Source organism: Recurvomyces mirabilis (assembly GCF_035927965.1).
Source record: "Recurvomyces mirabilis strain CCFEE 5264 chromosome Unknown scaffold_10, whole genome shotgun sequence".
Classification (NCBI taxonomy): Eukaryota; Fungi; Ascomycota; class Dothideomycetes; order Mycosphaerellales; family Teratosphaeriaceae; genus Recurvomyces; species Recurvomyces mirabilis.
This window is the reverse complement of record NW_027041944.1, coordinates 270,779-296,281: the sequence shown is the minus strand read 5'-3', so window position 1 is coordinate 296,281 and position 25,503 is coordinate 270,779. Positions and strand designations below refer to the sequence as shown.

General features: G+C 52.7%; 11 protein-coding genes across 11 annotated transcripts; 5 read left to right on the top strand and 6 right to left on the bottom strand.

The window, feature by feature from the left end:
• Nucleotides 1-659: 659 nt before the first annotated feature.
• PRB1 (proteinase B) lies at nucleotides 660-2,272 on the top strand (the record flags this gene model as incomplete). The annotated part of the gene is made up of 2 exons (XM_064837191.1): nucleotides 660-1,031; nucleotides 1,091-2,272. The coding sequence occupies 2 exons, from the start codon at nucleotides 660-662 to the stop codon at nucleotides 2,270-2,272; spliced, it is 1,554 nt and encodes a 517-aa protein (XP_064695150.1).
• Nucleotides 2,273-2,848: 576 nt separating this feature from the next.
• LTS14_004488 (uncharacterized protein) lies at nucleotides 2,849-6,070 on the top strand (the record flags this gene model as incomplete). Its single annotated transcript, XM_064837190.1, has 1 exon — nucleotides 2,849-6,070. The coding sequence occupies one exon, from the start codon at nucleotides 2,849-2,851 to the stop codon at nucleotides 6,068-6,070; it is 3,222 nt and encodes a 1,073-aa protein (XP_064695149.1).
• Nucleotides 6,071-6,481: 411 nt separating this feature from the next.
• HBN1 (putative nitroreductase) lies at nucleotides 6,482-7,427 on the top strand (the record flags this gene model as incomplete). Its single annotated transcript, XM_064837189.1, has 2 exons — nucleotides 6,482-7,027; nucleotides 7,155-7,427. 2 exons carry the CDS (start codon nucleotides 6,482-6,484, stop codon nucleotides 7,425-7,427), a joined length of 819 nt encoding a protein of 272 aa, XP_064695148.1.
• A 363-nt stretch (nucleotides 7,428-7,790) lies between these two features.
• LTS14_004486 (uncharacterized protein) lies at nucleotides 7,791-9,029 on the top strand (the record flags this gene model as incomplete). Its single annotated transcript, XM_064837188.1, has 1 exon — nucleotides 7,791-9,029. The coding sequence occupies one exon, from the start codon at nucleotides 7,791-7,793 to the stop codon at nucleotides 9,027-9,029; it is 1,239 nt and encodes a 412-aa protein (XP_064695147.1).
• A 480-nt stretch (nucleotides 9,030-9,509) lies between these two features.
• On the bottom strand, nucleotides 9,510-10,558 carry LTS14_004485 (uncharacterized protein; the record flags this gene model as incomplete). Its single annotated transcript, XM_064837187.1, has 2 exons — nucleotides 9,510-10,323; nucleotides 10,377-10,558. The coding sequence occupies 2 exons, from the start codon at nucleotides 10,556-10,558 to the stop codon at nucleotides 9,510-9,512; spliced, it is 996 nt and encodes a 331-aa protein (XP_064695146.1).
• Nucleotides 10,559-10,809: 251 nt separating this feature from the next.
• On the bottom strand, nucleotides 10,810-12,920 carry LTS14_004484 (uncharacterized protein; the record flags this gene model as incomplete). Its single annotated transcript, XM_064837186.1, has 7 exons — nucleotides 10,810-11,400; nucleotides 11,451-11,729; nucleotides 11,782-11,834; nucleotides 11,884-12,091; nucleotides 12,141-12,599; nucleotides 12,674-12,726; nucleotides 12,776-12,920. The coding sequence occupies 7 exons, from the start codon at nucleotides 12,918-12,920 to the stop codon at nucleotides 10,810-10,812; spliced, it is 1,788 nt and encodes a 595-aa protein (XP_064695145.1).
• Nucleotides 12,921-13,531: 611 nt separating this feature from the next.
• LTS14_004483 (uncharacterized protein) lies at nucleotides 13,532-14,957 on the bottom strand (the record flags this gene model as incomplete). The annotated part of the gene is made up of 8 exons (XM_064837185.1): nucleotides 13,532-13,618; nucleotides 13,672-13,767; nucleotides 13,817-13,933; nucleotides 13,985-14,179; nucleotides 14,229-14,248; nucleotides 14,300-14,600; nucleotides 14,657-14,741; nucleotides 14,797-14,957. The coding sequence occupies 8 exons, from the start codon at nucleotides 14,955-14,957 to the stop codon at nucleotides 13,532-13,534; spliced, it is 1,062 nt and encodes a 353-aa protein (XP_064695144.1).
• A 410-nt stretch (nucleotides 14,958-15,367) lies between these two features.
• LTS14_004482 (uncharacterized protein) lies at nucleotides 15,368-17,303 on the top strand (the record flags this gene model as incomplete). Its single annotated transcript, XM_064837184.1, has 6 exons — nucleotides 15,368-15,425; nucleotides 15,615-16,364; nucleotides 16,424-16,839; nucleotides 16,892-16,935; nucleotides 16,995-17,063; nucleotides 17,114-17,303. 6 exons carry the CDS (start codon nucleotides 15,368-15,370, stop codon nucleotides 17,301-17,303), a joined length of 1,527 nt encoding a protein of 508 aa, XP_064695143.1.
• A 23-nt stretch (nucleotides 17,304-17,326) lies between these two features.
• Nucleotides 17,327-18,424, bottom strand: LTS14_004481 (uncharacterized protein; the record flags this gene model as incomplete). Its single annotated transcript, XM_064837183.1, has 1 exon — nucleotides 17,327-18,424. One exon carries the CDS (start codon nucleotides 18,422-18,424, stop codon nucleotides 17,327-17,329), a length of 1,098 nt encoding a protein of 365 aa, XP_064695142.1.
• A 657-nt stretch (nucleotides 18,425-19,081) lies between these two features.
• LTS14_004480 (uncharacterized protein) lies at nucleotides 19,082-21,387 on the bottom strand (the record flags this gene model as incomplete). The annotated part of the gene is made up of 2 exons (XM_064837182.1): nucleotides 19,082-20,232; nucleotides 20,328-21,387. 2 exons carry the CDS (start codon nucleotides 21,385-21,387, stop codon nucleotides 19,082-19,084), a joined length of 2,211 nt encoding a protein of 736 aa, XP_064695141.1.
• Nucleotides 21,388-24,156: 2,769 nt separating this feature from the next.
• On the bottom strand, nucleotides 24,157-24,804 carry LTS14_004479 (uncharacterized protein; the record flags this gene model as incomplete). Its single annotated transcript, XM_064837181.1, has 2 exons — nucleotides 24,157-24,376; nucleotides 24,491-24,804. 2 exons carry the CDS (start codon nucleotides 24,802-24,804, stop codon nucleotides 24,157-24,159), a joined length of 534 nt encoding a protein of 177 aa, XP_064695140.1.
• Nucleotides 24,805-25,503: the final 699 nt, after the last annotated feature.

The following is a 25,503-nucleotide window of genomic DNA, read 5'->3' as shown; positions in this document are numbered from 1 at the left end:
AGCAGTCGCTCGCTCATTTCGAGGTCCGGCAATGTCAAGCCAGCTACTGTGAGGCATCAGGCGTAAGTCAAGTTCAGCTAGCCAAAATGTTGATATACACAAGAATACGAAGTGAGATCGAGGACGCCTTCGAGAACAGCCTCAGGCTTGGCGGTTTGGCTCGGGTTGTTTCGAGCAGGCGCTTCGTCTGATTGGCGGAGAGTCACGGGATCTGAGGGCTGCACCTGCCTTGAACACTGTTGCACACGACTATAACATAATGTTCCACACCGAATGCCTTGCTTATCATATTTCATAAACCTCTGCATCGGTATGCTCATCGACGTCTGCTGATGATGTGAAACATCCAGTCACACGCACGTGATCCGACAAACGCCGCGCCACAGTGGGTGGCTAGTGACGAATCGCCGAAGTTTGCACGAGCCGCAGCGTGCATCCATGACGAAGCGCTTCCCAGTCGAGCGAGCGTCCTCGGTTGCCTAGGAGCCTAGGACAGCTCTCTCCGTTATCAGCAGATAGCTCGCAGTCACACGATCATCCTGGCGAGCTAGCTGTACAGTCAACTCTCTTACAACACCTTCTTCCTTATCAACCCGTCCTTCTTCTCTTTGTACCATCATCTTGTAGTTCACTGTCGTCAACACACCATCCATCACATCATGAGGAGCTTCGTAGGCTTCTCGCTGGCGGCGCTGGCGTCAGCCTCGCCGGTCTTGCTCGACCAGAGCATCCACAGGGATGCGGCGCCTATCTTGTCAGCTACCAATGCAAAGGAGATCGCCGACAACTACATCATCAAGTTCAAGAGCCATGTGACGGAGAAGCACGCCGCTTCCCACCACAGCTGGGTGCAGAGCATCCACGATGATGTACAAGTCCGCAAGACTGAGCTCCGAAAGCGATCTCAGACTCCCATGGTCGATGATATCTTCAGTGGCCTCAAGCACACCTACAACATCGCTGGCAGCTTGATGGGCTACTCTGGTCATTTCGATGAGGACGTGATTGAGCAGATCCGTAGACACCCTGACGTAAGCTGCCTGCCGCCTAAAGCACGCCATATGAGCCAATGCTGATATCTATCCTTCAGGTCGAAATAATTGAGAGAGACCAAGAAGTCCACACTCTTGGTGATTCAGACGCCGAGATCGAGAAGAACGCGCCATGGGGTTTGGCTCGTATCTCCCATCGCGATAGCCTTTCCTTCGGCAACTTCAACAAGTACCTGTACTCCGCCGACGGTGGTGAGGGCGTTGATGTCTACGTTATTGACACTGGCACCAACGTTGACCACGTCGATTTCGAAGGCCGTGCATCGTGGGGCAAGACTATCCCACAAGGCGATGAGGACGAGGACGGCAATGGACACGGCACTCACTGCTCCGGCACAGTTGCTGGCAAGAAGTACGGTGTTGCGAAGAAGGCTCACGTCAAGGCCGTCAAGGTTTTGCGCTCCAACGGCTCTGGCTCCATGTCTGATGTTGTCAAGGGTGTCGAGTACGCCGCTGTCCAGCACACCGAGCAGGTTTCGATCGCCAAGAAGGGCAAGCGCAAGGGTTTCAAGGGCTCTGCCGCCAACATGTCGCTTGGCGGTGGCAAGTCTGATATCCTGGACCAAGCTGTGAATGCCGCTGTTGACGCTGGTATTCACTTCGCCGTCGCCGCTGGCAACGACAATGCCGACTCCTGCAGGTACTCTCCCGCGGCTGCTGAGAAGGCCGTCACTGTTGGTGCCTCCACTCTGGCTGATGAGCGTGCTTACTTCTCCAACTTCGGCAAGTGCAACGACATCTTTGCTCCGGGTCTTAACATCCAGTCCACCTGGATCGGCAGCAAGTACGCCATCAACACCATCTCTGGTACATCCATGGCTTCTCCTCACATCGCTGGTCTCCTCGCCTACCTGCTGTCCCTGCAGCCGTCCAAGGACTCCGCCTATGCTGTCGCTGAGATTACGCCCAAGAAGCTCAAGTCTCACCTCATCGAAATCGGTACCGTTGGCGCGCTTACTGACGTCCCATCAAGCACCAAGAACGTCCTCGCCTGGAACGGTGGTGGAAAGAGCAACTTCAGCTCTATCGTCCAGGAGGGTGGCTACGAAGTCACCGAGCGCAAGGAGAGCACTGTCTCCATCGACTTCGGCATGATTGAGGAGGAGACGAAGCACGAGGCGGCCAAGTTTCGCGTTAAGCTCAACAAGATCGGCGGCGAGGTCAAGGACTTGGTGTCTGAGGAGCTCAGGGACTTCTTCCGCACTCTTGAGCAGGAGTAAGAGATCTCCTATATATCTTGAGTAAGGAAGAGCAGGTTCACGCTACTGGATGTGAGAGTTGAGTAGAACATGGATACTGCGTTGGCTAAGGCCGTGCGATTGCATGAGACAGTATGAATTACTAGTGTTGGAGAGAACTTGCGAGGATGGCTTGGGTACGAGGTAGTGCCGTCAGACATTTTGCATCGCATAAGACCTCTATTTGAGAGGATGATACATGTAGCATATACAAGACAATGCAGATGACTCTTTCCTAAGCCCGGTCGCGCTTTTCACCGTGACCTCGAGCTTGCTTGCCAGAAGATATCGCTTCAGGACTTCGAAACGGCAGGCATTACCACAAGATACCATGAGGAAGTCAAAGCAGAGAACATGAAGGCTCGAAATGCGGCAGCCACAATGATCAGCACCTCCGAGTGCGAAGTGACTGCCTTCGTTGCGATCCGATCTCGACTCTGCACTACAATGCATGCACACCGTCGCATACTAAGCAGAATAACTTTGCCGTGCCCACGACCTCGCAGTCGACTTGGTCAATCACATCCCGAACTTATTTTACCAGCCGAAAGCTTACCCATGCTCTCGCATGCAAATAGCTCGCCTGGCGAACGCGTACGGCGGGCCAAGTCAACATCCTCGCAGAATACCACATCCTCCGGCCACCAACGAGCTTCGACCTCCATCGATCCGTTGGTGGCTAAGCAACAGGCTGAGACAGCAGCAGTGGAGGCCTTTCATCGTGCTGGAACTCAGGCCGACAATGCAGCAGCCGCTCGACCTCAAGCTCACCGGAGACGAAACCAGCGGACCGAAGGCAGCCATTTTGAGGATGCGCGATTAGGGCGACGAAGATCTGGTTCGAAGAGGAGAGATAGTATGGTTGTGCCACCGGTCAATGCCGTGGCGAGGCCGACCAAGATCGAGCGCGCGGTCGATGGTAGTGGTGAGGAGAGAATCGTGACACGTAAACGTTGTATCATCCCGCCTGCATCCCCGACCACCTCGCGGTCTGTTAACCAGCAGTATCTCAACGTGCCTTCCAGCGAGCACATACGACAAGCACAGTCTGTAGATGCAAGTGGGAGCCCTGCACCACGATATCGAGGCTCGACTACCGACCATAGTCAAGGCGCGCAAACGAGCAGTCAGACGCTTCATCAACGGACTGATGAATATGCTCGACAGATGGCAAACCTTTCCGACTTTGACGAGCCGACAACAAGGACGACCGTCTCCTTCACACAGTCCACTCGCGAGATGCAGACAGACGATCAGATCATGGCATACGCCAGAGATCGTTGCTTGCAGGACTTCCAGCAACAGAAGATCCGTGAGCGGAAGTCGTTCATTTTGGCACCATTCCAGAAGCGTCGTGGTGTCACTGTGGGTCGATCTGCTACTGGAGGTTATGATACTATGCTGCCACCCTTCAATCAAGCCGATAATGTGGACATGCAAGCTTTTCAAACATATGCCGAGCCGGTCCAGACCTCCTTGAACCCTGCTCCGAAGGCGCCCACGAGGAGTCGATATCTCCATGAAACTATCAAGAACCGTGTCAAAAGTGCCTTTCGAAAGGTATCAAAGGCACCAACTGCGCTACCAGCTCAGCATTTCGAAGCTACCCAACTACATTACATTCACGGCCCTCTTGTCACTCCTACTGAGCGCCCTGTGGACCCTTTCGAGTCTTTCGGGCAAGCACCATCGGACAATGCGGGCGAACTCCGGACTGCGAGTGCACACAGTCACGGTACTGCAGGTCAAGAAAGTGAGGCAAGATCTAGGATCACAAGCTGGACCAACTCGACGGTGGCTGGGACTCTGAAGTCGACAGCCACGGCTGGACGTGGAACAGATGTTGGTGAGTATGGTGGAAGACTCGGCACAAAACGCAGTAGTGCGACTCTGCGTAAGGCCACCTCTTTCTTCGGCAGACCTGTGCAGAACAAGCTTCGGCGGTCAAGCAAGGCCGAGCTCAATACTTCGGAGGAGAGTCAAGGCTTGTACAGCGCGTTGCAGACTCGATTCAGATCATCAAATCGTACTTCGACGCCCGAACTGATAGTTACTGGTGTTGGCAATGACCTTTCCCGCGGTCCTTTAGCACTTTCGAACGAGGCTTTGCCGCAGCCAACAAGCAGATACAGCACACCGACGATCCGCTCAGTTACTCCGGACCCGTTGGCATTCAAGCACGGTATATGCTCCCCTGTCCCAGAGGCCCTGAGCCCCGAAGCACGAACCGGAGATGTGCATGATCCTTACGACCTGCCTGCTCCGCCATCATCATTGACGCGCCGCCATGCTACCAGAGCGCCATGGCCTTCGCAGGAACAGCTGCAGAAGAGAGCAGAGCAGTCAAAGAACAGATGGCAGAGCCCCTTGGACGAGCTCTCACCACGACCCTCAAAAGCGGACATGCAGGAGAATCCTTACGAGCTGCAGATTCTAAATGCTGCATGGTCACAACCGGTAGCACGTAACGACCTCCCACACTCATCAAAAGTCGGCGTGAGTACCCAGCAGCATGTACGCCCAGATGTGCTGTCACCCAGTGTATACTCTCAAGCAAGTAACTGCGCTTCACCTCGACCTCTCACCCCTCCTGTCGATCGAAGTGGCATGATTGTCACTATCACTGGACACGAAGTGAGGAGCTACTCCATCTCACCACCGAAGCAAGAACAGCCAGTGAAATCACATTCCATTCGTCAGACGAGTGGCCAGTGGCGACGCTGGCTGTCAGATGAGATGCACAGTTTCCGAGACGCAGTCAAGGAAGACCTGCCGCTTGCCCAGGCTTTCTTGGATGGCCATACTGGTCATGATAGAAGTATCTCTGAGCAAAGTAACCAACAGAGCGGGAATGTCAGGCCATCATCTCTGTCACCTGTTCTGGGTGCTCGACCGGATTCAGTGGCGATGAGTAATGGAGCTGCTGCATCTAACATCGCGGGTCGACCACGACTGAGGAGCCGAGGGTCAAGTTTCATGAACGAGCGATTCCCGATGCTTGATACTGGCCGGAACTCAAGTGATCAAAGTATCCGGAGCCGCAGGTTCTCATCCGGAGCCGGCAGCTCATCTGAGAGAGACGGTACGGCACGTCTTAGCCTCAACGGACGGACGAGTGGGCTGTCCGCAAAGCAGAGAGTGATCACTGGCCGCGCATCTATAGCGCAGATGCAACCGGCTGTACCAGACACTGGCATCGCAGCCACACGGAATCTCCCAGCCAAAGTCATGATGAGTGGTGCACTGATCGAGGACGAGAAGGCCATCGACCATGCCGACAACGATACGACCACGTCCATCATCGTCCCACCTCGCAGTAGGAACCGGCACAAGTCCGCCTTCGAGCTACGAGCAAATTACAAACGCAACATTACCACGCATCATGATTCTTTTCCAATTGAGAACAACAAGCACTTAAGTGCATCGGAGAACAAGAACACTATAAGCATCCTAGAAGACAACACCATCCGCAACATTTCCGCCGGACCCTACGCAGCCCAACAAGCCATAGCAGCTTGCTCCCGCTCCAAGAACAGGAAAGAGAACACGCCGCCACCCATGGAAATGAGCAACTTGCCTGCTCTCTCGAGCTCTGAATGGCTTGCAGCTGGACCGAACAAGTCCAAGAGGCCGGAGACCATCCATCCTGCACTGAGGCAGAGGAGGAGTGTGTCGAGGTACTCGCCTCCGAATCAAGATGGTAAGGGTAGTCCGGCGCAGAGGATGGCTAGCGAATGGTTGGAGAAGAGGAGTCGGGAGAGCACTTCTGCTTTTGTTTAAAACATTATATTTTGTGAAAGTCGGGATATTGCTACAAGTGAGTATAGTGTACTAGCTAGACATGCTATCTTTGCACGCCGTCTTCGGACCATATCCATATCCGCTTCCGCTGCCACCCGCTCCTCGCGGTGACAACATGGGCTTCTTCGTGCAGAGACAATTGCCGGTAAAATGCTTATGAAATCTGGCATAAATCTGCCGGACCATGCCGCCGTACAAGGGGTACCTTGCAGCGGTGATCTTTCCGTCTTTATTTTCCTCGAGATTAGCAATCGCATCATCAGCATCTGTGGTCCCAGATAGCACCGATGCAATGGCATTTTGCGTACAAGAACAATGGCTGCACAGTATGCCTTCGACGGTCGGGACTGATCTGAAAGTTACATGCAGCTGAATCATCACCGCGGAATCATGGCTAAGGTTTTGCAATCCACCGTCGTGACAAGGTCCATCTTCGGCATCTTGTTAGCTTCTGTCGCCATCGTTGTTCTTGCATATCAAGTGGCTCTTCCCACCGACATGCTGTCTTCTCTTGGCCCACTACGTTCTCTGCGCACTAGAATCTTCTCTTCCAACACTACTGCTTCGTTCAAGACCTTCTCACCTCTCACAGCCAACACCAATACTCCATATCGAACCTTTACCTCTTCACAACCAGCCAATATGACCCACGATAGCTTGACCTTCAAGGAGGCGATCGAGAACCGTCGTTCCATCTACCAACTCACCAAAAAGTCGCCCATCGACGACAAGAAGATCAAGGAGATTGCTGAGTTGGTCGTCAAGCAGGTGCCTTCCTCCTTCAACTCGCAGTCGAGTCGTGTGGTTGTCTTGCTCAATGAGCACCATGACAAGTTCTGGCAGATCGTGACGGATATCTTGAAGGCGCATGTGCCAGAGGATAAGTGGGAGCACACTGGGCAGAGACTTGGAGGATTCAGCGGTGGTTACGGCACTGTAAGTAGACTATTCCTATTCCTATTATGAGCTTGAACGAAGCACCATGCTAATAATCCATGATCTACTGGCCCTCTTCTACGAGGCCCCAGAACCCGTCAAGAAACTCCAGACCAACTTCCCACAGTACGCCGACAAGTTCCCACAATGGTCCGAGCACACCTCCGCCATGCACCAGTACGCCATGTGGGTGGCTCTCGAGGCCGAGGGCTTCGGTTGCAACCTCCAGCACTACAACCCTCTGCCCGACCAGAAGGCATCTGCGGAGTGGAATATTCCTTTGGAGTGGTCGTTGAAGGCTCAGCTTGTATTTGGTGGTGTCGCGGATGGTGCCAGGGAAGGCCTGCAAGCCAAGGAGCAGCAGCCGCTTGAGGAGAGGTTGTTCGTACATGGCGCGTAGGAAGGGCCGACGGACAAAGATTGGATGCAAGTGAAGTGCAGGACATAGCGGATCGCGATAAGAACAAACCAGATGATCACGATATCCGAGATACTGGCGGGACCGGAGAATCCCACAGTTTCATTCACTTCACATGTGACCCACGATCCGATGTTGTATCATTCGTGGTTGTACTCGCAGTATGGGTATTGTGTACAAAGCTTGTGGGCCCAATCATGTCTACGCCTCAATGACTCCAAGGATCTAGGCAACACACCTCGGATTGTGCCATCCCCTCGAGGCAATCAATTCGTTATTGACCTGCCACATCGAACTCGAAACGAGAATAAAACAAAAATACTCTCACCAGCTCCAGATCGCAGGATGGCAACAGCATACGACGAGCTAACCAGCAACATCGACCGCCTCATTGTGAAACCACCAGTAAAAACGAATTCCATCAAGAACTTCGACTCAGCCACAATCACGTTGGACGCAGCAAGTACGCGCGTGATCATTCATCCTCGCTACCCAGATCTCGTCGAGAAGTTCTTGGCCTACAAGCGGGAGCATGGATCCGTAATCGAGAAGACCCTCTACACTCAGACCATAACGACGTGGCAAGCTGAAGTACGACGCCTGTTGGAGAAGCGCCCGCTCACTTTCATGGGCGCCCACGACTTCACAATCTTGCGAGACGGTACTGAGATCACCAGCAACTCCACCCTGGAATGGGACCGCAATGGGACGCCACTTCAAGACAGGAATAAGCACCTCAGTCTACAAGACTACCTCAGCTACGACGAAATTATGCTCGGCTCTTTACTGGGCGTCAGCGGACCTTCCCACTTCATCAATGACGGCGGACGCTACAATTCTGGTCGAGCTGGTCATGAAGGCGAATTCGAGCCTCGAGGCGTGATTGTTGGTCTCGTCGGTGCTAGATTCGAGCGAGCGCGAAGGATGGACAGTCTATCCTGCATGCCGCAGGACAACGGAAAGGCTGTCTTCGACATGGGTCCCGCGCTCCAGCTGTTCTTGGATTTCTTCGGAATCGAGGACGATGGTGAGATGCATGGTGAGCAGACTATCTTCCGCCATGCTTATATTGCGCGGATGAGGATCACAATAGATATACTACTGCTTGAAGCGAACCAGCGCGGCAAGGAGGCTGGCAAGAAAGCATATACATACGTGGTCGGCTTAGGCCTGGGCGTGTGGCAACGACATCAGATGCAGCCGAATTGGTACATACATGCTTTCGCCGAGGCACTGAAGCTGCTCGACGTGCCACAGATCAGTACGATGGAGTTCGCGTGGATCGGCGACATACACCCACGATTCAAGCAAGAAATGGAGAGCGTGGGCTCCTATAGGAATATCAACGTCATCTTCAGCAAGCGCAACCCAGCCGAGAAACTCAAGACGGACGAGCTGCTGGTATTGAGCTACGCTTGGGACGGTAACGCTTTTCCTGGGAATGAGTACTGGTCTGGCTCACTAGCTGGATCTGGTGACCCAGCAGCAGCATGTATGAGTACTATTGGTGAACTACACAATCCACTGGTCAACCCAGGCTTTCTATCACGCATCAGGATCGCGGGTACAGAAGAAGATAGCTAGGCAGGCTAGGATGTCTGTTCACCAGGCACGCCTCGCCAGGGATCTGCTAGCATCTTCCGGCCTTGCTCGGACTGCCAGAATGTACCATTGGGACATTCAAATTTTTCGAACTCGATTTCTTTGACGTCGCAGGAGTAGCCGGGTATTGAGGGAGTCGAGTGGTAGGCGTCTGAGGTTATGCGGGCAGGTGCTTCGAAGGCTTCGTGACCGTGGTCGGTATACTCTAGTATGCTTTCTGGGATGTTGACGTTAGCAACATGGTCGGACAATAGAGACCATTGATGATGTATACTTTTGCCCGCCACGACAACAAAATCGATCGTACTAATATGCGAGCATAGCTCTACCATGCCTGCGCCACCAGAGTGTGGTACGACCGGCACGCCAAACTTAGCACTGAGCAGTAGAATGGCCAGTATCTCGTTCACTCCAGCAAGTCTGCAAGCGTCTAGCTGGACAGCATCGAGAGCTAGAGTAGAGTTAGCGAAAGAACGTCGGCTTATGGCACGCAATGCACTTAACTTCAGCTTGTAATAATTGCTTGAACATCACCCGATTATTGACATGCTCGCCCGTAGCAACACCAATACCATGTGGCTTCAGCGCCTTCCTGATCTTCGCATGCCCAAGTACATCATCAGGTGAAGTCGGCTCCTCGATAAACCACAAATTGAGATCAGCAAGTTTGGGCATGTACTCGATCGCCTCATCCACGTCCCAGATCTGGTTGACATCGACCATGAGTACGGCCTCTGGACCTGCAACTTCGCGCACCATGCCAAGACGCTTGCGATCTGTTTCGATGCCGAGTCCAGCCTTGAGCTTGAAGTGCTTGAATCCTGCTTGTGTAGCTTCCGTGAGTTTCTGCTTGACTTCAAGGTCACTCATGCCTAGCCAGCCTACAGAGGTATTATATGCCGGTACTGCTTTGCTTTGGAGGGCGAGCTTTAGTCGATCCTCCTTGTTTTTAGCTCGATTCTTAAGCATACTGAGTGCTCCTTCAGGAGTCAAGGCGTCCGTCAGGTACCTGAAGTCAATACATTTGATGAATTGCTCTGGTGTGAAGTCGGCTACTAGTCTCCACAAAGGTTTGCTCTCTGACTTCGCCCACAAATCCCAGATGGCGTTCAAAACTGCACAGGTGGCGAGCTGGAGTACGCCTCGCTCCGGTGACATGAACCGGATCTGACCTGACTGGAACTTGCGTTGCGTGGCGGCCATATCTTTCGTCCAGTCGCTGAGCTTCCTGCCGACGAGACGGGGTGCCAGGGAGCGGACCGCTGTACACAGGACACTTTGTAGATCGTCAGTCTAGAGCAACGGAGCTACATGCACGCCTAAACATACTCGTTGCCTTGTCCGTTGGAGAACGACCAGCCGACACCCTTGATGCCAGAATCAGTATGAAGCTCAAGGTAACCAAGTGCGTTCTCGCCAGCAAGGTTCATAGGGTCTGAGCCGATGTTCTGCAGTGAGGTTGGCCATCTCAAGTCGCGGACATTGAAGGCAGTGACAACAGGATCTGACATTGTCGATGTGTTATCGAGCAATCGCTGGTTGGCCTACTCTATCTGATCAACCAGCTGCGAAGCGACTCCGGTCATTGTGCTCACGACCTCTGTACGGACTCCTGCCCCACACTGTCGATCGTTATGGAGGTCGGTTCGGAATATGGATCCGTTCAATCTTGCCAAGCCGGAAAAGCTGGAAATTTTCGGAACACTTGTCATGGCTTTGTACATCATGGTGGAGACGTAAAGTCATGGACCAATGGGTCATTTCAGAGCCAAGGCGCCCCGTACCCGTGCTGACCATGAGCGGGACTTGCAATGCCATTCCAAGTATTCCAGTCATATCCGACGTCTTCGGCCACGGGATAGAATTCCTGCACATAGCCCGCCTGCTGAGCAAAATCGACGGCACCGTACGGAAACAACGCGTTGACATCCTGCGGAAGTGCCATCTGGTGGCTTCGTTGAGCTGGGCTGGGTTGCTCGATCAAGGCTACGACCACGTTCGTGATGTCCTTTAGGTCGTCCAGAACACGTCGAGCTGCTTGTAGACCGGATCCCAGCTGCTGCAGAATATACAAGGCCTGTCGAAAGCGCTCGATATACGCTGGACAATGGTCTTGCATCTGGATCTCATCAAGTGGACGGCATAGTAAAGTCGCTAAGATAAGGACAGCACTGCCTAGCGAGACCGTCATGTGGAATCTGAACGAGCTGGGTTGGTTCGCTTCATCCGACGAAGGAACAATCTGTAAGACGATGTCGCTTGCCAGCTGACCAGTGATATGAGCATCTTGTGAGCTATAAGTCAGGCTTGTCATGAGTCTACGCCGCAGTAGGAGCCGCAAATGTGCAAAGCGCTTGCTCGCGGTCAGCAGGTACGAAGTGTTCCGGTCGAAACTCAACTTACAGTAGTCACAAGCAGATGCTGCCTCAAGTGTCGTTTCTCGGGCTCACGAGTGGCTGGTACCAACGGAGTCTTTGGCAGCACTGTATCCGTCCAGTGTCTGATTTGTGCATCGAGTATCGTGATGGCTTCGGTGTCCACGGCGGCGTTGGTTGTGTTAGCTGCGTACATCTTGTCCCAGATGTGACCGGTAAACCTCGCAAAGGCTATCATGCAAGCCAGATAGACGCAGTGGGATGCCTCTGGTCGCGGCGCGGGCAAGGGTCGATCGGGATATAATTCCTGCTCGAAGGTAAGCAGTCCTCCAATGAGGAGCATCACGCTGGCCACTTACCTTATCGTCAAGCCAAGCCGGCTCATCTGTGTCTATATCGCGGTCGTTCATCCCTGTTGTATCTCAGTCACAAAGTTCGTGTCATGCTGTTGAGTCACCCACCATATGGCCTTCCACAACTCAACGCAATGCGGCGATCAAGAAAGTAAGCGGTCCAGAAGATACGTTGCTTCTGATGCTGCTGGAAGCTATTCTGCGGCTCAGCCCATCGGGACTGTTGATGCAGTCCGAACTGGAAGCACAAGCGGCACATCACTCCAGATATGAGGTAAGCACCGTTGGGTCGGTCTTCGTGCATCAAGTAGAAGGCCTGTGTTCGTCAGCAACAGCGGTATAGATCGACCGTATGGCATACATACTTCGAAAATGAGATACTGTAGCAAGCTGAGATCACCTTGACCCATGAACTTTTGTCGTCCGACGAGATCTTCAGCCCGCTGGTACCACTGCCAGCCCGGAGATGTACCTCGCTGGTCCGGCGGCCTGACCTCGCGAAGCATATCGGCCATGGCAAAAATCATGTAGTGAACGGCTAGAAAGCATTTCTCACTCTGTCGTATTTCTGTACGAGACAGCATCTCGGCACTTTTCGCTCGAAAATCGTTCTCACTTATGCAAGGATGGCAAGGATTGATGTCTGTAAAGTAGAAGTCCAGATATTCTTGGTAGGCATGCTCGACTGGGAATGGTAGTGTCTTGGAACCGACTCTGATGGTCGTAGTCTGCCTGTTGCTGCATGTTCGGCGCAAAGACGATCCTATGGTGGGAGTTGTTGGGCTTTGGCTAACGACTCTCGCAATGCCCATCTTCTGCCTGACCTACAAGCCGACGCATACACGGGTTAGCAGACGTCTCCGACCAAATTGCAGGCTTACAGCAATCGATTTCTTACGTGGTGCAGGCTTTGGTTGAAGGCCTCTATCGGTGCTTGGAAGCCAGAGTCACCTAGATAGTCTAAGTAAGTGGAGGCTAGTATCATGAACGATGGTCGTACCTTGAAACGACTTCGCTGGCGAGTGAATCTCTGGATCCTCGTTCATCGGTGGCGTATCAGCCAGCGGTATGCTGAGTTTGCTGTTCACGATGCGCATCTGCTCTTCGAGCTGTCGTACGCGCTCTGCTAATGGTGGCGTCTGCATACTGTTGGACAGAAGTTGTTTCTTGGTCTGTCGTAGTATCTCTGCGACAGCCCGATCATCAGTGTAAACGCAATCATGACCTCTCCGGCCACAATTGCGGCAAGGTGATCCTCCAGAGCATCTGCAAGGCGTCATCAGTCCACGCCATTATAGGTCATCTTTCGCTCTACGAACTTCAGCTTCCTTTGACGGCACTGAACACAGGCCTGTGAGGTGTACTTGCCGCGCAACTTCCTCTCCTGACCGTCATCTGGGCTGGCATGAGAAGGCCCAGCATGTATCTCCATTGCGAGCACGGCACACGGAGCCCGACTTATTGCAAGAACATCAAGATGTACACGTGATGTAGTGAGCTTCGAGGCTGTACTAGGTCTAGCTACCGAAAGTGGTTGTCGACATTCATGCACGGTTCCTCCACCTCCGCCCCCGCCTTGTATAACCTTATACACAACCATGTCTCGCCAAGGACACACCTTCTCATGCCACCGAACCGGACGATCGATACTCAAGCCAAGGTACGTGGGATGGAGATCATGGTCTCAGATGTTCGGTTACAAGATCAAGCCATACGAATAGAGTATATTGAGAATTCGAATTTATACGTCATTGCACTACGGCAAACCCACACGCCACTCATTGCTAGGATCATTCAGACCGAACTTGTAGGACGACATGTCCTTTACAGTTGTTCGTCGCATCTGGGAGTACATATCAGCGCCATTTCTTGACATTTTCCACAGTCACCACTTACGTCACGAGGATATTTGCCTTCATATGTCCCTCCAGTGGCTCGGTGCAAGACGCTGGTGTTGTCCCAGATGATCATATCGCCGTTTTGCTCCCACGGCTGTTCAGAATATCAGTAACCACCCTCGGTTGTATCGATAAATGCTTACTATCGTTGTCCGATATTTGGGCTTCGAGACATGTTCGATGAGGTCGTTGATCAGCCCTGTGCCTTGCACGGTATCCATGCCATCGATGCTGTAAACATACGATGCGATGTACAGGTTCTGCTTCAGGATTAGCGACCACTTCATGGGATTTATCTGATGCTAATTCACCTTCCGGCTACTCCATTCATGGTCCTGAATCAGCCTGTGCTTGCTGAGTGGCAGCTTAGAAGGGTCTGTGTCCTTGAAATAGTCCGGTACAGCCTTCTTCCTCGAATGGAATAGTGAGTGGTTGGTCACCAGAGTCTCGAGCTCTTGCTTCATCTCCTCAGACAGATCATCGTATGCTGTTCTCGAGTCCGCAAACTACATCATTTGTCAGAAGCGGATGAGCATAATTTTACAATCTACTGACCTCAGTAGCACCGCCCATACCTGGCCAAGATCAGCACATGCGCAATGATTACGGTGATCGATGATACTGACCCTTCGGAGGTATGACATGAGCAAGTAGTAGGGAGTGGCCTGCTCGTCTCGCATTGAACGACGAATCAACATGGAACTGCTCGTTTGCCTTGTTGCCAATGACCTGTGCAGCAGATAACGGTGCAGCATTTCCAGTCTCGGGATCAATGTTGCCAGCGTCAAACAACTCCGGGTACGCCAGACGGTGCTTGCGACCAGCATCGATATATGGTCGAACATCATCAAGGTCGCCAAAATTGCGCGAGAACTCGATATGAGCCTCATCAGTCAGACCAGTGTTACGGCATGCCACAACACCATACTAAATCGAGTCGTTAACTTGATCAGATACAACATTGGTCACCGATGACGTTATACCTGGTCGGCAATTTGGCGGATCTCATCGTAGGCCTCTTGGGAAATCGACTTGCTCCAGTCGACGCCTCGCAGCTCGCAAGCAAACCTGATTAAGGAATCTTAACGCATGTTTGGAAAGTATCCCCGACTAGAGCACATACGTTGGATGCAGCGGCACGACTTCTAGGCCGCTGTTGGTCGTGTATGGCGCTGGGATGTCTCCTTCGATTGGCAAAGGTTGCCACAGAGGCGTTGGCTTGATGGTGAACGTTTGCAAGGTTTCCGCCGACGATGTCTTCGTTGCGGTTACGGTGGTGGACATGGTGGGCGTTCGACTTGGTGCTCTCGATCGACAGGAACGCTTCAATGTGTGACTCTTCAGGCACACGAAGCTCTCTTCGTCTCTTGAACATCCACATTAACCGTCGCAGCCATAGCCAAGACCACCACACTTGCCGGTTCCGGGTGGCGAGATCAAAAATCGGAAATAGGCTCCGCTCTTCGGAAAGCACATGGGTGAAGCTTGGAGGTGGGGATGATAGATCACCTCACCTCCACAACCCCAAGGCGGAGAAGATGACCGAACTCGAAATCAATGAATCTGTAGGATGATTCAAGAAGGAAGGATCATCCGCTTCGCAAGACGATAGGCGAGGGAAGCTGTCCGAGCAATCTGTCCGTTCATCTTTCGTGTAGTTCTCAGTTTCTTGCACTCCTCGATAGATTACCAAGATGGCGAAGAAGAAGGAAAAGATGAGTTTTAGCCATCTGAAGAGTAATGACTGCACCCGTTCGTGAGACTGGGCCAAGTGCTGATAAGCCACAACAGACAACACAAACCCATCATGGTGGAAGGACTCTGCCCTGCGCAGGAATGTCTTGCAGTGCATAGGCCTATATTTCTGCGTCTTCTATCGTACGTTCGACAGCTTATCCACTCGAAGCGGCCGACAATCGTTTTGCTAATATGTAAGCATAGTTGGATATGATGCCGCCCTCCTCAACGGACTGCAAGCAATGGACCAGTGGAATGAGTACTTTAACAGCCCCAAAGGCAACCTCCTAGGCCTGATCTCCGCATCGCTCTTCCTGCCTGCGATCGTAACACCATACATCGCTGAAGTATTGTCGCACCGCTTCGGTCGGAAGATCACATTGGCAGTCGGCTCGCTTCTGTTGATCCTGGGCGCATTCATCAATGCATTCGCCAACAGTCTAGGCATGTTCATAGCCGGGCGTGTCCTGGTGGGAGCCGCTGGACCTTTCGGAAAGATCACTGCCATCGCGCTGCTACATGAGATCGCACATCCAAGGCTTCGCGGCATGGTAGCGAGCTCGTACTACTGCAACTATTATTTCGGCAGTATAGCGGCAGCATGGTTCTGCTATGGATCTCTGCAATGGGGAAATACATCATGGGCGTGGCGGGCGCCGTGTCTGTTCCAGATCATGGCGCCTTGCGCCGTTCTGCTTTGGCTTGTGATTATTCCTGAGTCTCCACGATGGTTAATCGCGCACGGTAAAACGGAGAAGGCGCTGCACATCCTAGCTAAGTATCATGCCAATGGTGACCGAGAGGACGAACTGGTACAGTATGAGTATCGAGAGATCTGCCATGCGATCTTGTTGGAGGAGGAGAGTAAGCAGACCAAGTACACCGACTTCTTCAAGACTTCCGGTAACAGACGGCGACTATTGGTGCTCCTGACCATGGCCACTGGAACCAATTGTAAGTTCACCATGTAGTGGCCGACGATAGACCATGCTGACCAAATATGTCCACGGCAGGGATTGGCAACAGCATCATATCCTACTACCTTTCGCCGGTCCTCAAACTGGTTGGCATCACAAGCTATGTTCAGATATCTGGTATAAACGGCGGGCTCGCCGTCTGGAATCTCTTCCTGGCCTACGCTGGCTCCTTGAACGCAGAGCGAGCTGGACGGCGCAAACTGTGGCTGACCAGCACAATCGGAATGCTGTGCTCGTATATCGTCATCACCGGATTGTCCGGAAGCTTCGCCATGACCAAGAGCCATGGTGTAGGTCTTGCGGTTGTGCCGTTCTTGTTCATCTACTACGGCTTTTACGATATCGGCTGGACACCGCTACCATTTTCGTATGGAGCCGAGATTTTGCCGTACCATTTGCGCATGAAGGGTTTGAGTGTCATGCTTTGTACGCAGAATGTGGCGCAAGCATTTGTGAGTCCATGACAGCGGCACTTCTTCTCGCACTGTGCTAATCGGAACGTAGAACCAATGGGTAAATCCTGTGGCATTGGCAGGTATCGGATGGAAGTAGTGAGTAATTCTGGAGTATTGAGGATAAGCAATGTCCATCAGCTGACACGCCCCAGCTATATCGTGTACTTGGTCCTGCAATGCGGGTACCTGGCACTCATCATCATGTTCTTCCCGGAAACTAGGTCGGTCTACTGTGGCAGCGCTACAGGAAATATGCTGATGTTCCTCGCAGACGTCTTTCAATCGAAGAAGTATCTGTATTGTTCGATACAGGCCGTCTCGGTAATGCAGACGCAGCCACGGCGATCTTGCAGCAAGACCAGAAGAGTGTGTCGATCGCGGATCCAGCAGGTTCCGATGACAAAAGAGGTGGTGTCTCTATGGTCGAGAATGAAGCGCCGGACCATGGACGTCATGTATAACAGATACTCGAGATGTTTCGCCATCACAACCCTGCGCTGAGGATCTCCCGTGCCAATGTTGCGAAGTGACGCTTCTCATCAACCATCTCCCACAAGTTTGGCTGCGTGAAAACAGCGAGTGTATTCCGAGCAATGTGACCTCCCTTGCCAGGCGCAGCACCACGTACAAAATGTGGCACAGCTCTGAATTTGCCTTGTGTGATTAGCTCAAGCGCCTGGCCTGTCTGGAATGCAAGACAACCCCGTGGGATGTTGACTTGTGTTGTTCGGCCAGAGCGGTCCTTGATCCAAAGCCCCGTCTTGGGATCTGGGTGAGAGTCTAGTTCGGGTAGTGAAGGTAGTGTGCCATTTGCATCAGCCGTGGCGTGTGGAGTGTGGATGCCTTCGTCGACGAACATGTTGCTCGTGAGACCTGTAAGTGCGCCAAGATCAAGATGAGTTGCGCACCAGTCGTCATCAATTGACATAGCGGAGTCTGGCCGCGTCTCCTTCGTGGTCATGGCCTCTGGTGGAGGAAAGTAGTGCAGCAGTCTAGCTTTGGTAGAGACGCTCGTCCTGACAATATTCTCTAACGTGCCCTCCCGATATCCTTCGAGCTTCGCTGTACCGTACCTGTCGCAGTTCCGTGCTACCAACGCAGCCGTGTCAACCATAAGATGACAGAGCTCTTCAAAGATCTGCTCGAAGCCTGGTAGGACACTCTCGTCTGGCCAGACATTCGGCGAAGTCATCTCAACATTGTCAGGATACAACTTCCTCGCCTTGACTTCTAGCTCAGCGTCATGAATGGGCTGAGCATAATACGACCCCTTCAGAGTATCATAACGACCATTAGCCAGTGTTTCTTTGCCACAAGACCAGCCAACACTATATTTCGCCTCCGGCCTCTCGACCTTCGCCAGCTCGTCTTGTGGTAGATTGCCCAAATACGACGCGTAGCTAAGTAGCCTCTTGCGTAACTGTGTGAACTTCTCCGGTAGATCAGAGACCAGGATGATTCCCAAAGATGTCTCGCCGAATGCTTGCTCTAGCGTTTCCAGCGAGACTGTACCTGCTTCAAGCTCCGAAAGGCTGACACAGACTGCCGCGGATGCAGGTGAGCGAATGCTGTCTTGAGCCATGATCTTGTTTTATTTGGACGAAAACACAATCGACAGTGAATGGATGTCGAGAGGGAGAAGCGAGGAAGACATTCGGTGCATGAATTCGACCTTGCCAAGCACGGCCTAGCGTGAACCTACAGTGCGCTGTGAAGAAGCATATATGCGTTGACAGAACAGCCAGCAGGCGTAGATGATGGTGGACGACCAACGTTGTACGAAGAGGTGATTCCTCTTGTCTCAGACCACCCCTCCTGGCAATGGTGTACTTCCACTACTACCTATGCTCGATCAAGCCACACTGATCTCCGACCATCACCTACGCTCTCCTAACCATACAGCCCTACTACACAGCTCCTGCACGGCCTCTCTGCCTTCTGAGCGCCTGTATCACACCGTCGTACATAAGACCACCTCCACCACCTCCACCACGTCCGACCGATGCTGTTGAGTGGCGAGTACGCTATCCAGTAGAGCCCATTAATCCAACACTGCAATCAACGAGCGCCTGAAAACACCCTTCGCCCACAAAGCGCCGATCAAAATGCAACACAATGCGATGCGCCAAACGAGCGAACAACCAATCAAACACACTCAAACAGCCCATCGACACCAACAACACCACACCGCCCACCCAGCTGTACAGAAAACCAGCACAACCCAACTCCCCACCAACTGCTACGCTGTAATCTGACCCGCACCTCGACCGCCAGCAGCACGCTGAGGTGGTGGCGGGTGAGCATGAGGATGAGCGTGCGTAGGCGTTCCGGCTGGAGCAGGCGGAGCGCGGTAATACGGTTCCCTGAACTCGCCATCCGGCCCCCTACCACCATCGAGATCGTCTTCGCCTTCGTAATCCTCCTCGTCTTCCTCTTCCTCGTCGTAAAGTTCCTCATCGCCTTCAGGAAGAGGGAGACCATCAGGATCATAGGCTACATCGCCTACAGCACCACGCTGGCCATTGGACACATTCGTCGCATTGCCAGCAGGCGCCACTGTGTTCGCTCCTTGACCTTGCATGTTATTTGCGCCCTTCTTGCCGCGTCCACGACCTTTCTTACCCTTCATCCGAGCCTTCTCGAGCAGACGTCTCTTCTCCTCCGCTTTCTTCCTCTCCTTCCTGTCGCGGATCTCATACGAGCGGATTAGTGCTACAGGCGGTACACCGAATATGTCCTCATACTCGCAGAAGGCGCAGATCCACATTGTATCCTTGGTTGGGCGGTGGTGGTAGTTCGTGTACTCTTGTTGAAGCTGACGTTGGCGCGCGGCAAGAGCATATTCTTTGCTGGGCTTACGGCGAGGCTTGGGTGCTGGTGGCGGAGCAGGTACATTCTGCTGTTGAGGATGAGGATTGTTTGGGTGAGGTGGTAGAGGAGCGCCACCATTGCCGGTCACAGGAGGCGGTGGCGGACGAGCAGCGTTATGGCTGCCAGCCTGCTGCTGTCCTCGAAGCGATGGTGTAGTCTGCGTACCCTGCGCGCGCTGCATGTTTGCGTTCACATGCTGTCCATTCGGCATCCTGTTCTGCGGTGGAGCGGAAGACGGATAAGATCCGGGCATTTGCTGTGCAGTAGCATTGTAAGCAGCTTGTGCATACGCGGTCGCAGCCGCAGCCTCCTGATCGACCATTTTCGTGGCGCTCTCCGAATCACAATGAAAGGTGAACTGCGTCTTAGGCGTGACAGTATTGTTTGGTGATGACGCAGTCTGAAGCAGCGAGGCGTTCTCCTTGCCGCCGTTTGCAGCTTTCTGTGGCGTAAGTGGGCCTTGTTGTGCGGCTGTTTTAATAGCTTGACTAATGATGCCGCCTGTATTTTCATAATGCTCTGCAACAATGTGTCAGTGCGAAGATTCGGGAAGATGCAGTGTTTACGTTTGCGCTGTGAAGCGACGTTGCCACGAGTCTCACTTTGCCACTTACCATCTCCATTCGGCAGCCCTTCGCCGCTCCTTCCCGTCGACTTGTGCGGGCCATACCCGTTTGGCACGTTGACAGGTCCACTACCTAAAGGTCTTCTCAAGCCATTCTTCGGCACACTAGCTGTTCTGCCGTATCGTCCTCTTCCAGCACCACTGATGCCGGTACCTGCAGCAGAAGCACCACCAACTGCCGCCGCATACGCCTGAGCCTCAGATGCCACCGATCTCAACACTGCACTCTCATCACCCGCTCCATCGCCCTGGCCCGATATGCCCATACTAGCCATCTCCGCGCTCAGACTACTCTGATGGTGCAAAGCACTGCTTGCAGTCGACAAAGGAATCTTCCTCTTCTTCTTGTTACTCGTGTTCTCGAAGCTCTCGTATCCATCTCCACTACTCGCCGTCGATCCAGTAATCGGTGGCGGAAGTTTGCCCGCAGCTCCAAGCCTTGCAGCCTCCATCAGTCTCCTCTGTACCGAGTCCAACGGCGGCTTGCCCATCATCGCAGTCCCATTTATATGCTGTCCGATGGGTGTTGGCGTACCACCTGCGACTACACTAGCGGGAGCATACCGATAGTCCGGATGATCGAACTCCACCTCCTCATCTCCACTGTCGACTCCATCCTCCCCATCCTGCCCACATGTACAATGTCCAGCATCAATATCATGACGGTGGTAATGCGGATCCTCATGCGAATGCACATGGTTCGCATATCCCTGCACGCTCCTGCTGCCGTTACCACTCCGCTGCGCCATCCCTCTTGCTCCTTCGTACTCGGCATGAGGCGATGATGGTACAGGCGAAGCAGCCACAGCAACAGGAGGCTCCGAAGGGTATTGGATGTGCGTCGCCTGCTCGGGAGACAACCGACTCTTCAGTCTACTCCTAGGCAGAGGCCTGATAGCCCTCTCAGGATAGATGGGTGAAGCAGTGTCGGGGCTCCGTGGCGAGCGAATAATAGACGAGGAGCCGTTTGCTAGTGGTGATGCCATCCTATCCTCAAACACTGCCCGCTCGAACTCGGCATCCGCAGCCGCATTTGCTATATCGACCATCTTCCACCACACTTCCCAATTCCCTCCACCTTCCCGTATCCAAGCAGTAGTTCGTGTCGGGACTTATCGAAGGTCGATTTGACGTGGCACTATGCGTCTCTGTTAGTCCATGACGAGCCAAGGAAAAGCTCCAGAAATGTAGGGCCCATCTAAGGATAGCGTATTCCAGGTAACGTACATTGTAATATATCGCTCCAAGGCGTATCTGCAGGCAAAGCAAGGATGATTATACTCTCAGCGTGTATGAGTGCGTGTTCTGGAAGCTGTCCCGAATTACTAAAGGAGGGCTTCGCTTTGTGCATCTCGAGTCCCATTGGCCCGCGCGATGGTCTCCACCGTAGAAGCCGCTATTCCACACAACTGATCGCGTGCCTTCTTCTTGATTCTAACATCGTCTGACAATCTGTAGACATCGCCGACATGGCAATGATGAAGATGGTCTATGGCGGCGGCAATATGTCGAGGGCCGACGCAGCTTTTGGGCACGTCAGCAACCAACGATGACAATAACGAACGCCAGAGATCTGGTCCTGTATGACATTGGCAAGATACGCGATATGTTGATGACAGGAACGCGAAAAATACGGTCAAACCTTGGTAAAGATTGTCTGCTCCGAATACAGTAGGAAGACTACCCCTCGCTCATGCAACGAGCAATTATTAAATCAATCGAACAACATCACAGCTTGTCGATCAACACTCATCTCCAGCTCGAGGTTCGCCCCTACATATTTCACTTACTACTTTGGATCTGGGATACGCTTTCCATTTCCTCTGGTCCTTCTCGCGCGATTCTTTTGCCTCTTCTCCGCCAAAGACATCTGCATCTCCGGAGTCGAGTCCTGTCCATTGTGCTGATTGAATGGCTGTCCGCATTCCATGGTCCTGGCCAGCTCTCGAAATGCTGTCAGCTTCTCCGCCAGATGAGCCATACATTCTACCAGCGCACCAACCTCTGCCGTCATTTTACCTATCATGGGCACGACAGCAAACAGATCTTGACGCTCGAGTGCCCGCCAAGCGGCCTGCAGTTTCTGTTCTAGCTCCTACAATCTCCCCTGCTGTGGTGTTACGGCATTAGCTTAATGGTCCGCGATGAAAGCCTGACAGCAGATCTGTCTTGTGGTTGATGAGATGCTGGGTGAAGCGATCACGGCTTGCGGGAAGCTACGAAACTCATTCGAGAGGTTTGTGTACTGTCTGGTTAGCAGATGAAGGTCTTCTTGGGTCGTGTTTAGGCACTGCCGGATGCTGTATTGACAGGCCGGACAGATGTTCCCTGATTGACAGGTGCACACTTGCCGAGCACGAGCCTGCAGACTCTTCATCTGATGAGATGACATATCTTGGCCTCTTTCTGACTGAGATCTGGGTTGACAAATTCTGCGGTGGTCTTACAGCTTATAACGAGACGCAGTATAGTAAACAAAGGCACAATGCATTGTTCGTCCAACAACCATTGTTTGCCTCAAGGGCGATAGTACGCGAGTGAGCCTCATCGACCCATCTCGTGCTCTCGCTCGGCCGGACAGCTGGCAAAATGGTCGTCAATGTACGTATTATCCACAAGCATAGCAAGAGATTGCGCCCGGGAATTATCTGTTGGAGAATATCTTGTTGCAACATGGACTATATCTTCTGCCATCTACGGAAGTCCTAATTTACTGGTCCAACGCCACCATCTCAATCTCTGTTTACTCACGCCGCCGCATACGACTCAAGCAACTTCTCATGCGCCACGATGCTCTCCTCGCATTTGCTCAGCATACCTTCGACCAGCTCGATGAAGTACTCCCCAATCTCGACAGCCAATATAGCCTCGTCCGCAGAACCTTCACCCAAACACTCTTCTCCAGTACCCAGGGCATCAGTCACGTGTGTCAGGAGCATCTTCTCGATGGCAGGCTCTTCAGTGAAGCGAGGACAGAACGTGATGTCTGCTTCACCTCGGACGTCCTAGGGCAGATCTGGATGGCCGCGGAACTCTGGTGGGATAAGGAGGCATCGTTGCTCGAGGAACCGATATCTGGCCCATTGCACGGCTACGATGGGTTTGAGATCGTGAACATCGGCCGCCGCATACCTTAGTCTACGCTCATGCGGATTTTGTGCTGCTGGAGGATCGAGTTGCAAGGACGCTACAGCGGCCGACAGGCTCTCGGCCGCTTGCTTGAGATCTGGATTGGCCTCCTGCTCTGGAATTAGGTTCAGCTATGCTATTGCGGCTGTTATGGCCGATGTGTTGAGCAACATATTGTTGCTTGGATTGAACTGTTGGTCAGATGAGATCATGTTAGCTATGGCCCTTGGGTCCGCTCTCACGTTTACGACAGGAGGTATCTCTCGAGGTTGGGACAATTAAGGGAAGCTTAGACAAGACTCTGTGCTCCCAACTGATGTGTTTAGAGCCACAGTGCTATTGTTGGGCTGTCACTTTCACATCTGTCTACAAAGGCATTAATACGCGACTTGCCGTGGTCCGGATCAGAATCGTGAACGGAGCGATGCCTAGCTTTACGCCTGCCTGACTGGATGTTCCGAATCGTGTCGAATTGTTCCTTACGAGATACCCTAGCACAACTTACAAAGACACGAGCTTACCGCCAGGCTATCAAGCCATGACTCCAACAGAGCTGTGTCACGTACGAACCCAAAAAGCAGAGCAGATCGCTTTCGGTGTTCTTATATCATACACTACCGGTGGCACATTGCTCAAGAAATGGTCTCGTCACCCTCTCACAGGACCGCCCATTTCAGCTACTCGATATGTTACAATGTCTGGTAAAGCTCCCAAAACTTTTCGTTCGCGACGACACTCACCTCGCAGGTATTCAGCATACGCTCAATCTCATCCATAGAGTACAGAGCGGACACCTTGGCACACCTTGCGCCCTCCAGTGCTTCGTCATCGGCACCCTCCAACCCCTGTTCGCCGATGTCGAGTCGCTCGCTTATCTCTAAGAACAAGCACTCTTCCAGCGGCTGCTCACTAAGCAATGGCTCGAATGTTGTTGCAGCCCAATTTCCGGGCCCATCAGGGATGGCGTCGTGATCTCGGACGTGGGTGGGAATGTGGAGGCAGCGTTGTCAGAGGAGGAAATACCTAGCCATTTGGATGCAGAAGCGGTTTCTGGTAGCGCGAAGGTCATGGGCAGCAGATCCGAGCATTGCTGGAGTGCAGTCATCATCAATTCGCAAGGGTTGTGGTTCACGGGTCAGATGAATTGCTGCCAGAGCTTCTGTCAATGTGACGGCGGCTTGCTTGAGGTCCGGGTTAGCCAGCTGACCCGATGTGAGGTTCAGCGATGCCATGAGATTTGTAAGAGCAAGTTCTTGGCTGGTCATATCTGTTGATCTGGCGGCAACCTGTTCGGCTTGCTCTGAACCGGTTGTGGAGAGATCGAACTCGTTAGTCATTGTGCTCGTCACGAGAAGTGTTCTGTCTACTGTTCAGCCCTGAGGAAAGACTGATCGATGTATCTACTTTGGTACTGATGTGTCTCCAGGAACAATGCGATTGAACAAGATCACTTCCATTGATCTACACAACGCTTTTGACCATGTCGCGCTCCGTGCGTGGAGCGAACGGATCTATGATATAGATGTACAATGGTAACATACATCGCTGACCTCGTAATGCTAGTTAAAGAACAGCCTGCTGCTCTTTCCTACGTCCGAAACATCACGCAGCTACTCATAAGCAGCATCCACCCTCTTGTCCCAGCGCTACCTGATGATTCTAGCCACCATCACTGCTCTCGTTGACGCCGTCTCGTCATCTCCGACTTCGTCCGCCTGCGCATTCTCCAACACAATGCCGCCGAGCGACTGCACCATCGCGACACTGGTCTTGAGCTCGAATAGACTAGCGCAGGAAAGTGAGTAATTGATTCTGGCTTTGTTGCGGCCTGCGGAGATCATGTCTAGCTTCTCTGCAGTCAACTCATCTGGATCTACGCGAAGATCGATCTGACATTCTCTGATCAAGCGAACAGTATGCCATACATCTGCCATCAACGGATCCTCCGGCAAGATCATCTCTAGCTTCTCTGCAGTCAACTCATCTGGATCTACGCGAAGATCGATCTGACATTCTCTGATCAAGCGAACAGTATG